Genomic DNA, 12,748 nt, shown 5'->3' on the forward strand with positions numbered 1-12,748 from the left:
GGGCCCTGGGACTTCGTGCCTATGGCCAAACCTATGCCAAAAATGGACTTAGTCATGTCAAAATGACATTTTGGTCCACCATCTTGATTCAGAATGGTGGCTGGCATCTAAACATCGAGGAAGATCGCTGCCCCCCAGCCCAGGAACCCCCGTGCCAAGTTGGTGATTGATATCTCAAGAACAGATGGACAACTAGATGGACAAAGCACTTTCCAAAACTTATAGAAGATTCATCCTACAGTAATTTGCTTATAGAAAGCTTACACTTATGTCTGGTCTTGACTTCAGTGTTAGTTCTGATTTGTGATTTGTGGGGCAATTATACAGTGATGAGCATTCATCCTGAATTCATCCTGATCTGCTTGCGGTGAGTTTGTATGTCTTCTTGTTAGTTAGCTGCTTATCCTATACATTTCAGTGACTTGAATCGATCTCTGAAAGTCTTGAAACCACATCGGTTGCTAAAATTCTGAAAGCCAGTCATTCTTACCGGTGGGGCCAGCTCCCCATTGGCGATGATCTTGGCGATCAGCTCCCACTTCCTGTCGCTGTTGGCATGATGAATCATCTGCTTGCGCAGGATCTCACCAACGGAGATGCAGGTGAATCCAAAATGGGAGGCAATCCTATTGCTCTGAGTCCCCTTCCCACTCCCAGGGCCCCCTGCAATCCAAAAAGACAGCTGAGCAATGCATGTAGAGCAAGGAGTAGAGAACCTTTTCAGGTGCTGTAACCATAAACAATAACAAGCAAAACACATCACAAAGTACACAACCAAATGGAACCATATCCACATGAGATCTAAAAATAAATATACAGAAAGTAAAATCAGTAACAGCAGCAAAAAACAAAACAAAAACATATCCCCCTAAGCAATAACCCAGACCATGAGCCTGTTCAGCAACCGCAGCTTTTGCAGCTGGAGTCAGTCAGGGCCAAAATGACACACCCCCCCCAGGCCAGGTGGAAAAAGGCCTACAAGGCAGGTCTTGCAGGGCAGCCAAGAAATTGATCAAGTGCACCAAAATAACCACAAATGGGTCTAAGCTTTAGAATAGACTTCCCCAACTCTGGGTCCTTATTTGTTGTTGGACTATAACTTCCAACACTCCTAATCTCTAGCAATGCTGGCTGAGGAGGATGAGGTACGTGGTGCAACAACATTTGGAGATCCAACATTGGAGAAGGCTGCTCTAGAGAAATAATAATAATAATAATAATAATAATAATAATAATAATATTTATTATTTATACCCCACCCATCTGACTGGGTTTCCCAAGCCACTCTGGGCGGCTCCCAATCAAATCTTAAAAACACAATACAGCATTAAACATTAAAAACTTCCCTAAACAGGGCTGCCTTCAGATGTCTTTTTAAAGTAGGATAGTTGCTTATTTCCTTGACATCTGATGGGAGGGCGTTCCACAGGGCAGACGCCATTACTGAGAAGGCCCTCTGCCTGGTTCCCTGTAACCTCATGTCTCGCAGTGAGGGAACCGCCTGAAGGCCCTCGGAGATGGAGCTGTTTGGGATGAAAGATGGGGGTGGAGACACTCCTTCAGGTATACAGGACCGAGGCCATTTAGGGCTTTAAAGGTCAGCACCAACACTTTGAATTGTGCTCGGAAACTTACTGGGAGTCAATGCAGGTCTCTCAGACCGGTGTTATATGGTCCCGGCGGCCACTCCCAGTCACCAGTCTAGCTACCGCATTCTGGATTATTTGCAGTTTCCGGGTCACCTTCAAAGGTAGCCCCACGTAGAGCGCATGGCAGTAGTCCAAGTGGGAGATAACCAGAGCATGCACCACTCTGGCAAGACAGTCCACAGGCAGGTAGGGTCTCAGGCTGTGTACCAAATGGAGCTGGTAGACAGCTGCCCTGGACACAGAATTGACCTGCACCTCCATGGACAGCTGTGAGTCCAAAATGACTCTCAGGCTGCACACCTGGTCCTTCAGAGGCACAGTTACATTCAGGACCAGGGAGTCATAGAATCATAGAATCATAGAATCATAGAATCATAGAGTTGGAAGAGACCACAAGGGCCATCGAGTCCAACCCCCTGCCAAGCAGGAAACACCATCAGAGCACTCCTGACATATGGTTGTCAAGCCTCTGCTTAAAGACCTCCAAAGAAGGAGACTCCACCACACTCCTTGGCAGCAAATTCCACTGTCGAACAGCTCTTACTGTCAGGAAGTTCTTCCTAATGTTTAGGTGGAATCTTCTTTCTTGTAGTTTGGATCCATTGCTCCGTGTCCGCTTCTCTGGAGCAGCAGAAAACAACCTTTCTCCCTCCTCTATGTGACATCCTTTTATATATTTGAACATGGCTATCATATCACCCCTTAACCTCCTCTTCTCCAGGCTAAACATGCCCAGCTCCCTTAGCCGTTCCTCATAAGGCATCGTTTCCAGGCCTTTGACCATTTTGGTTGCCCTCCTCTGGACACGTTCCAGTTTGTCAATGTCCTTCTTGAACTGTGGTGCCCAGAACTGGACACAGTACTCCAGGTGAGGTCTGACCAGAGCAGAATACAGTGGCACTATTACTTCCCTTGATCTTACTTCCCTTGAGTCCTCCACACCAGCCCACCCCCTGCCCCCAAGAACAGTACTTCTGTCTTGTCAGGATTCAACCTCAATCTGTTAGCCGCCATCCATCCTCCAACCGCCTCCAAACACTCACACAGGACCTTCACTGCCCTCACTGGTTCTGATTTAAAAGAGAGGTAGAGCTGGGTATCATCTGCATATTAATGATTGTTCCCACCATACACACACACACACACACACACACACACACATATACACACTCCTCTCCTTCTACCCTGTGGCGGTACAGTCCATTAGGGACACGGGTGGCACTGTGGTCTAAACCACTGAGCCTCTTGGGCTTGCCGATCAGAAGGTCGTCGGTTCAAATCTGCTTGACAGTGGTGAACTCCCATTGCTCTGTCTGAGTTTCTGCCAATGTAGCAGATCAAAAGCACACCAGTGCAAGTAGATAAAAGAATTTACCCAAGTCTCCAAGCAAGCATTTGCCCCTCTTCCCACCGAAGAACCGTTCTTCCTCATCCCAGTTAACTTCTCACCTATTACAAATATGATCTTAGGACGAGGTTGACCAGGGACAAATACATCATATTCTTGGATCAGGCCTGTGAATTCTGTCATATCCGAGTCACTCTCAATGGAGAACTGGCTTTCAATGGGTGGTAGGTGCTGGTACTGGTTGTATGGTGCCAAGCCTAGTCCTGCAAGGATAAAAATAAATCAGAATGTCATTGCAAATTACAGAGGTTGCCAACATGGAATCCATGGGTTCGATGGTGTCCTTGAGGTGCCTCACCCAGGTGCCCATGCAGCCTCTGAATTCTACCCCCAGCCACTGTTGAAGTTGGATGAAGTTGCAAGAGATGCTCTTTTCCACTTCCTCCAGCTTTATACGAAAAGGGCCACAACTCAGTGGTAGAACACACGGTTTGCATACAAAGTCCCAGGTTCAGTCCCCACTGGCATTTCCAGGTACGGTTGAGAAAGATCTCCTATGAGGTCCTGGAGAGCCACTGCCCATCAGTGCAGATTAAATGGACCATTGGTCCAACTCTGCATAAGGCAGCTTGCTGTGTTCCTGTTTAAGGCTCAGATAAATCCTACTGGATCAGACTTTTTGCTGGATGCTTTAGAGAAGCAAAGAGAGATTGAGAGAGAGAAAGCACACCTGCACCTTCTTCCTTCCCCTTCAGTAGGAGGATCCAGGGAAAGGGGAAAGAAACACCAATTCAGGGTGGCACCCACAGCACTCATCAAAAATTCAAATGTGCCCACAAAGGTTGGTGACTTCTGACCTAAGCTCTTAAACATGCCGTTCAATAGGGGGCATCCAAACCTGTGCAGAAGAAGGTTTTCTTGCCTTGCCCACTGCTGCCATTGCTGTGCATGGCCCGTCGTTCCTGAGTGATGAATGTATCCCATTGCACCATCTTGGGTCCACCCAGCTCCCGGACTTTCTGCAAGCAGTGCTCCAGATAACTAACTGGGTCTTCTGGTCGGTAGTACATGAGGCCCGTTAACATGCTCTGTGGAGAAGCAGAAGTGGGGGAGGAAAGCACAGGTTAAAATTATCTGTATTTCAGAAGGGGTGGGGGAGTACATGGCCAAGTCTCAATGCTCTTCCCAGATCTATGTTTTGACCTCACCAGCTCCAAGTCATAGCAGAAAGTTATGGCCCAGGGGCGAGTAGCACTAGCTGGCCAGTCACTCACACATCACATTCACCTGGCTCAAGCAGGTGAAGCAAATGAGAAAGTCACAATTACTTTTTTTTAAAAAGGTATTTATTAAAGTTTTCAATATTAATACAAAAAGAGAATCAAAAAGAAAAAAGAAATAGCAAAAATACAAGAATAAAAGATAATTAAAAACACATAATTTGCAATGCTTATTTTCATTAACATATTTCCCCGACCTCCTCATAACTCCCTTTTTTGTATTCCAATTCCAAATATTAGTTCAGCAAATCCTTATCAATAAATTTTAACCTATTTCTAAACCCTTTTCCCCCCAAGTTCTCTTAAATCATACAGCTGGAAACCACTTAATTTCTATCCGACATCATTCTAACATTCATTAATTTTGCAATATTTCTGTAAATAGTCTTTAAATTTCCTCCAGTCTTCTTCCGCCGACTCTTCTCCCTGGTCACGGATTCTGCCAGTCATTTCTGCCAATCCCATATAGTCAATCATCTTCATCTGCCATTCTTCCAGAGTGGGTAGTTCCTGTGTCTTCCAGTACTTTGCTATAAGTATCCTTGCTGCTGTTGTAGCATACATAGAGAAAGTTCTATCCTTCTTTAGCACCAATTGGCCCACCATGCCCACTGTAAAACTGCTAATATTGGGTTGGGAATCATTTGCAAATGTGACACCAACAGATTTCGGCTCAATAGAAACTGGAAACTCCGGCGGAGGGAGGGGGGCAAAAACAGGAGAATAGATTATTTTCAGGTCTGTTATCTCTAGGAGCAACTAGTTTTCTACAGAAAACTGTCAGCTTGTTTGGATATTCATGAGCACCAGGGACAGAGACTTCTTTGAGCCCAGATGTGGCCCACCCTCTGTGTGGCTCTCAGAACTCTCCTCAGACCACCCTTCTCATTGGCGCTCTCCTCAAGCGCTTTTGTCCGGCTGGAAATTGTCCTTGAATTGTGGTAATGCCTCTAGGCTTTTCTGGGTGGAGAGAGGTGTGTGCAGAAACCTCTGAGCTGGGGTAGCCCAGTTGGCAGAGCCTGAGACGCACAATCTCAGGAGTTTGGGTTTGAGCCCCATGTTGGACAAAAGATTCCTGCATTGCAGGGGGTTGGTCTAGATGACCCTCATAGTCTCTTCCAGCTCTACAGTTCTATGATTCTGACTTTAGCGTAGCTGGAATGGAGGCTCTGCCATAAGGGTCACCTCCATTGCTCCTCCCACTTGTGCCTCTGGCCCCACCATGAGCTCAGAATGGTGCACATCAGGGCCTCCAACCTGGTGCCCTCCAGATGCTGCAGGCTTCCAGCTCCCACCATTCCTGACCTCTGGCCATAGTAGCTGGGGCTGATGGGAGCTGGAGTCCAACCACACTCAGAGAGCACCATGCTGATGTTCCCTTCCACGCAACCTTCCAAAGGCGACATGCCAGTAGAGGGCAAAAGTGGGCAGGACAATGTTTTCCAATTCTCTTTAATTAGATGTATTCTGCATTGCACTGCAACAACAGATAAAGCCCTAAACAGCCTCGGTCCAGTATACCTGAAGGAGCGTCTCCACCCCCATCATTCTACCCGGACACTGAGGTCCAGCGCCGAGGGCCTTCTGGCAGTTCCCTCACTGCGAGAAGCCAAGTTACAGGGAACCAGGCAGAGGGCCTTCTCGGTAGTGGCACCCACCCTGGGGAACACCCTCCAACCAGATGTCAAAGAGAAGAACAACTACCAGACTTTTAGATGACATCTGAAGGCAGCCCTGTTTAGGGAAGCTTTTAATGTTTGATGCATTACTGTATTTTAATATTTTGTTGAAAGTCGCCCAGAGTGGCTGGGGAAGCCCAGCCAGATGGGAGGGGTATAAATAATATAAATAATATATTATTATTATTATTATTATTATTATTATTATTATTATTATTACTATTATTACTATTATTACTATTATTACTATTATTACTATTATTTGTGGAGGTTGTGATTCTTTGAAATGAACTGAAGTGAGTTGCAACTGGTCATTCAAAAAAAAATCTTTAAAAATCAAAATCAAGGCTGTAGATTTATGATTCCAAAACATGTGTGCAGGTAGGAATAGTGGACAATTGCATATACATTTGTAAACAAACTGACCCAATGTGCATGTTCCAAATGAACAGGGCAATCCAACACACCCGTAGTGTTCCCCCTCCCAGCTGTGCCAGCTAAGCAGGCCTCCCACCAGCTGCTACTGATGGGGTGAGGCCACAGTGAGTGCAGGGTTCCCCATCTGCATACCAAACAGGCAGGATTCTCCCCAGCAGTGGCCAGTGGAAGCCCCCAAGGGGATCCATTGGATCCTGAGTTGGCCCCACCATTGCTGTGTGACGGCGCTGGGCCTGATCAAGACCCGATCCCTGTGTTTCCCCACTTCTGCCACAGCCACCATGTGCCTGCGGATGTGGCAGCAGCCCGGCCGCTCCATAAAGTCATACAAATCTGTGGATGGAGTTTGGGTTGCAGCCTAATTCACAGATTGAAGATTGGAGTATACTTATCCTTTGGATTTCCCACTTCTGCAGATTTTGCAATGCTGATTTCAGTGCCAAAAAAAGGGGGGGAGAGGTACCAATATACCTTTCTTTCTTTTTTAAGGATAAATTACATTTATAAATGCATGTACTGGAATATAAATAAATAAATAAATAATAAATAAATAAATAAATAAATAAATAAATAAATAAATGGCACAGTCTAGGTCCACACATACTGTGTTTTTTCTCTGCTGGGGCTGTCTTGCTAACCCTATGTCAGCGCTGGAGGTGCTGGATGGTTCTCTTGCACAGGGTGTGAAGCTGAGGGGGCACAAAATGAAGCTGATACTCCTATTAATAATAATAATAATACCACCTCTATTTATATGGGTATCTACCAAGGATGTCCATTAAAAAAGTAACAGTACCAAAATAAATTATTGTGGGGAGAAAGGAAATATTTTTTTTGGGGGGGTGCCAAATTTTGTCCTTGCTCAGGGCGCTGTATTACCAAAGCCTCTACTGTATCTGATGTTTATCATCTTGAACCAACTTGAAATTAAAACTACGTCTTATGATAAAATATTTTTAGTTATTATTATTTTATTGCATTTATGTCCCATGTTTTCTCCTAGGAGCTCAAGGTGGCATACATGGTGCTCCCCCTCATCATTTAAACCCTACAACAACCCTGTGAGGTAGGTTAGGTTGAAAGGCAGTGACTTGCCCATGATTCTACCCAGTGAGCTTCATGGCCAAGTGGGTGTTCAAACCCTGGTCTCTCCCAGGTCCTAGTGTGACACTCTTAACCACTGTCCCACATTAAATGTATTTAACATGCATTTAAATACATTCTGCAACCCATAATTAATGACGGAAGTTGCATTTAAGTACATGTTCCAAGCCGTATTGAAATATGAATGTATGTAGCTTATTTAAATGACACAGACTAATGACTGGCAGAATCCGAGACCAGGGAGAAGAGTTGGTGGAAGAAGATTGGAGGAAATTTAAAACTTATTTACAGAAGTATTGTAAAATGTATGAATGCTGATGACATTGAATTAAAATGAAGGGGTTCTAGTAATAAGAGATAGAAATTTGAAATTTGGGAGGTAAAATATATAAGGACAAAGTAGTAGGATACGAATTTGCTGAACTAATTGTTAAAAAGGGATATAAAAAAGGGAGGCGTGAGGAAGTCAGGAAAATAAGTTAATTGAAGATGAATAATTGGAAAAGAGTGATTTGTGTTTTTCTTATTCTACTTTTTGAGTGTTGATTGTCTTTTTTTGTTTTCTTGTTAAATGTTTGTATTTTATGTATCGTGAAAGTTTGTATTGTTGTGTTTTATATTTTCTTTGTGTTTTTATTGTTCTACTTTTCTATTGTTAAACTTAATAAAATATTATTTTAAAAAAATAGAATACATAATAATAAATTACAGCATTATGTTTAAAAAAAATAAATGACACAGACTAATTAATGTGGAAACAAAAACGGAGCCAAAAACTTATGGTTCCTTTTGCTGTTTTACCCCTGCAGGGGTGGATGGGAATGTAGTCCTCTACAGAAAAAAGGTTCCTCACCCTTGCCTCAGAATAAAATGGTCCCGTCCCTCACTCTGTATGCTCTGGTAAGAGGTGTGTCTGGGAAAGAGGAATCCAGGGCTTAGCCATGGAGACAGTTACTGTGTTGGGATGCTACAATGGTGTAAACACACCTTAAATTACTACAGAGCAGTGGAAAGGGGGACACATCATCATATCATCCATTATAACAGGGGCATTGGAGGAGGGAACCTGAGATCCAGGGGCCAAAGTCTTTTTGCTTGGCCCTGGAGATATCCCCCATGCTACAGACTCTCCCCAGCCATACTCATGACTGCTCCCTCTTAGGTGTTGTTGAATGCTTGCCTGGATGTCTGGCAGAGCAGGGTGCTGTGAACAGGGGTGTAGCTAGCTGCTCCGTAACCCAGGGAGGTGAGGGCGGGGCGATCTGCCTATGGGGGTGGGGTGGCGACCCGCCCACAGAGTCCACCTGGCGGATGCAAGCCCCACGCTGCCATTTTGGGCAGCACGGGGGCCCAAGTCACCGTGTCACTCGCAGGAGAGACGCGTGGCTCGGGCACACTGCAGGTCAGGCCCCGCAGTAAGTGCCCCCCCGTGGTGTGCCATTTTGTCACCCCCTTAGGCATGACACCCGGGGCGGACCACACACCCAGCACACCCCTTCCTACGCCCCTGGTTGTGAGATTGTGTGAAAAGAAGCCTACCAGACTAACATAATATTTACATTCCTTGCTCTGCCAACTCTTGTCTCTGGCCCTTCCACCACTGGCCTGTGCCCTCTACCCATCAGAAGAAGACAACAAGGCCCTCAGATTGAGAAAAAGTTCCCCATTGTTGTTGTTGCTGTTGTTGTCGTCATCCGTCTGTCGTGAGAGACAATGGAGTGTGCCTCCAAGTGAAGTCAAGCCACTGTGTTGGCAGCACTAAAGTGGCCTCCCTGGGCAGTGTGTGTGGACTTAGGCAAGACCCAGATGGCAAGACCTTCCTCTTGGCTTCACTGAGGTGGTCCAAAGGAAAGCAGAGCAATATGCTGGCACCAATCCTGCATTGTAAAATCTGTTGCCCCAGGATGTGAATTGGCTTGCGGCTTCACAAGGGGATTTGATACATTTGCAGAATGGGATTTGTCAGTGGCTGCTAGCCACAATAAGCAAGGCTGCAGTCCTATACCTGAGAGTAAGCCCCTTTGAAGTCAAAAGGACTTGAGACAAAGGTTTTCCCCTGCCCTACCTGGAGATGCCAGGGGTTAAACTTTGGACCTCCTGCATGCAAAGCTAATGTCTTTCCCTATTAAATGCTATGGGAATTTTTTTTATGGGGCACGAGCACTTGTGCAAGTCAACACATATGGTGGTACCTCGGGTTAAGTACTTAATTCGTTCTGGAGGTCCGTTCTTAACCTGAAACTGTTCTTAACCTGAAGCACCAATTTAGCTAATGGGGCCTCCCGCTGCTGCCGCACCGCCGGAGCACAATTTCTGTTCTCATCCTGAAGCAAAGTTCTTATTTCTGGGTTAGTGGAGTCTGTATCCTGAAGTGTATGTACAGGTACCACTGTATAAGAAAAGCATTCTGTAAGTTCCTCAGCTGTGCTTACACCCCTGGGAATTGTGTTTTGGATTGGAGCCTCACATTTCCTCTTTAATTACTGGCTCTGCGGGGACCTGATTGACTGTGACAAGGAGCCAAATGCAAAACCAGCCATATGGAGAAAGTTCCTCACAACAAAGATACTTCCCTCTGGACGTTGATTTGTGTCTTGTTTATTAAAAACAGCTCCCTGGCTCTCACAATGATGGCAGCTTAACAGCTTGATCACATAGGCTCCCTTTCAAGAGGGCAATAATTGAGTCAATTCATTTAGCAATCAATACAGGTTAATGCCAGCTAGGTTGCTAAGCTGTCCAGGCATCAAGCAGGCACATTTCTTCTCCATGCAAAGGTGGTCAAGAAACAAACACCTGAGGGCATGGGGGTGGGGCATTATCCCTCACTCTCCTCTGCCAAAGGGAATTTTCCATGCTGCTCAATGATTTCTCAGAAGTGACTCACGCTAGGTTCTCTTGACCCAGAAGCCGCCGTGTTGTAACCTCAAATGCATGGTGGAGCGTTAGCACTTGGCACATGCTAAGATACTTGCTTGTTCTTCATATTAATACATGGGACACATCACTCCTGGGTCTTTTTATTTATTACATTTATATCCCCCACCCCTCCCAGGACCTCAGGGTGGTTTACGTGGTTACCAACCTCCCCATTTTATTGTCACAACAACCTCCCTGTGGGGCATAGCTGCCAACGTTTCCCTTTCTCTAAGGGAAATTCCCTTATTCCGAATAGGATTCCTCGCAAGAAAAGGGGAAAGTTGACAGCTATGCTGTGGGTAGGATAGGCTGAGAGGCTGCGACTGGCAAAAGCTCACTCTGGAAGTTTCATGGCTGGCCAAGAAAAGATTTGAACTCTACTTTCCCAGATCTTAGCCCATTACAAAACAGGGATGACGGCTAACATGAGGCATGAGTTGCTCTGGACATGCTTATGGGGCACAATCTTCCCACCCAATTTTTAACTCGCCAGCGGGGACTTAATTTGGGGGCTATCATTTGTCAGGGAGCGGAAACAAGCCTTCCTGAACACTGCCTTCAGTTGAGCCCCCGACAGGTCTACCTTTTGTGGCCAGATTCCAGGGGACCCAGCCCTGGCGTTCAAATCAGCGGAGAACCGGGCGAGCTGCCCGCCCGCCTCCCTCCTGTCCCGACCACGAGGCAAAGGGGCGTTTTGTGCATGCTCAGAGGAGGAGGTGGTGGACGCGCTCTTCTTCAGCTGCGACCGCGCACATGGCAAACAGGTGGCAAGGCTACCCCGGGAACGCCACCCCGAAAGGAGACCAGCAGAGAAGGAGCGCACAGGTGATCCAAGTGGCTGGCTCACCTCAAAAAGCTGCGGGATCTCCCGGCGGGAGACGTAGTCGCGGGCGTCGGCTGTTTCGCTCATGGCGATGGCAGTCTCTCTGAGCTGGGCAGGCGCCGGCGACAAGCAACAGCCACCCTGTTCGTGGGTCCGTCCGTCCGTCCAGCCAGCCGCTGCCTCTTTTCCCTCCCTCCCGCCTTCTTCCTCCTCCAACCGGGTCTACTTGCTGCGGCGATGAGCGGCCACTCCTCCGCCCGGGGACTGGAGGCAGGAGGCTGCGCAGCGCGCGCGCCGTCGAGCAGATGGCGCTGGAACAGCGCCTGGTCCTTGGTGGAATCCCCCGAGGGTGGGAGGGCAGACAGAGTGGGACGCGCCAGGGCGGGGGGCAAACTATTGCAGCGTCTAGGGAAGCCAAAGGCTAGGTGGGTGTGCTGATGATGATGCTGCTAAGAGAAGGCAAGGATGCGTTTGGTTTCATCTGGATAGGCTGTGAGGTGGCCTGCTCTCGATGGCGTTACACTCTGTCTGAAGGAGCAGGTATGTCGCTTAGCGGTGGTACTCATGGACGTAGCCATAGCAAACTGAGGTTCTGCCCTCCCCCCAACAACAAAAGGCCTGCCCCCTCCAAAAAAAATCCTGGCTATGCCCATGGTACTCCAGGATCTCAGGTGGCCTCCCCAACGTGGCCTGCTTTCCATCAGCTTCTGCTGGTGGCCCAGGTGCACCCTTACCTTGACAGGGACAGTCTACTTTCATCTATGCTCTGGTAACTCCTAAATTAGATTACTGCAATGCTTTATGTAAGACTGCCTCTGAAGATGGTTCGGAAACTTCAGCTGGTGCAGAACTCAGTGGCCGCTCACCAGGGCAGAATGGCTTGAGCATATAACCCTGATGCTGGCCCAATTGTACTGACTGCTAATTGGTTCCCAGGCCCAACTCAAAGTGCTGGTATTGACCTATAAAGCCTTAAATGGCTCAGGACCACAATACCTCCAGGACTGCCTCTTTCCATATGAACCAACCTGCAGCAGCGGAGTGTATGCTCTGCTGCTGGGAACGAGGAGCCAGGTCGCACTCCCTCTCAAAAATGTGCCAGGGCAGAGCCCCTCAGCCCCCCCACTACACCCCTGCCTACCTGGACCCTAAGATCATTCTCTGAAGCAGGGCCGTCTTTAGCAGATGCGGTGCCAGGGTGCAAATATATGCCCAGCACCCCCAAATTACCACAGGTAGTGTTGGGGTGGCCGTAGCTGTTCACTGCCAGCCATGGGGGGGGGCACAACTCTCCCCCATGCTGCTGTGGGAGAGCGATCCCCGCAGAGGCTTGGGAGTGAAAATGTGCCCGTCCCAAGCCTCCACGGGAGGAGAGCACAGCTTCCCTCCCAAGCCTCCTCGGAAGGAGAGTGATCCCCGCAGAGGCTTGGGAGGGAAGCTGCACGCCCACCAGCCTTATGGTTGGTGGGGCGCAGCTGGTGGGTGTGCAGGGAAAAGGAAGGCCACCA

General features: G+C 47.5%; 1 protein-coding gene across 2 annotated transcripts in view; it reads right to left on the minus strand.

The window, feature by feature from the left end:
- AK1 (adenylate kinase 1) overlaps positions 1 to 11,405 on the minus strand; it is a 54,553-nt gene extending 43,148 nt beyond the window's left edge. Inside the window, exons 1-4 of one of the 2 annotated variants that reach the window (XM_053374016.1) lie at positions 11,265 to 11,405; positions 3,920 to 4,085; positions 3,099 to 3,260; positions 491 to 663 (exon numbers count right to left, since the gene is read on the minus strand). In XM_053374016.1, coding sequence (XP_053229991.1) covers positions 491 to 663; positions 3,099 to 3,260; positions 3,920 to 4,085; positions 11,265 to 11,327 — 564 coding nt within the window. In that variant the 5' untranslated portion in view covers positions 11,328 to 11,405. Of the gene's footprint in view, positions 1 to 490; positions 664 to 3,098; positions 3,261 to 3,895; positions 4,086 to 11,264 lie in introns of both variants that reach the window. The other variant, XM_053374015.1, reaches the window with a different exon arrangement.
- Between the last annotated feature and the right edge of the window lie 1,343 nt (positions 11,406 to 12,748).

The sequence above is a fragment of the Podarcis raffonei genome, chromosome Z, assembly GCF_027172205.1.
Source record: "Podarcis raffonei isolate rPodRaf1 chromosome Z, rPodRaf1.pri, whole genome shotgun sequence".
Taxonomy (NCBI): Eukaryota; Metazoa; Chordata; class Lepidosauria; order Squamata; family Lacertidae; genus Podarcis; species Podarcis raffonei.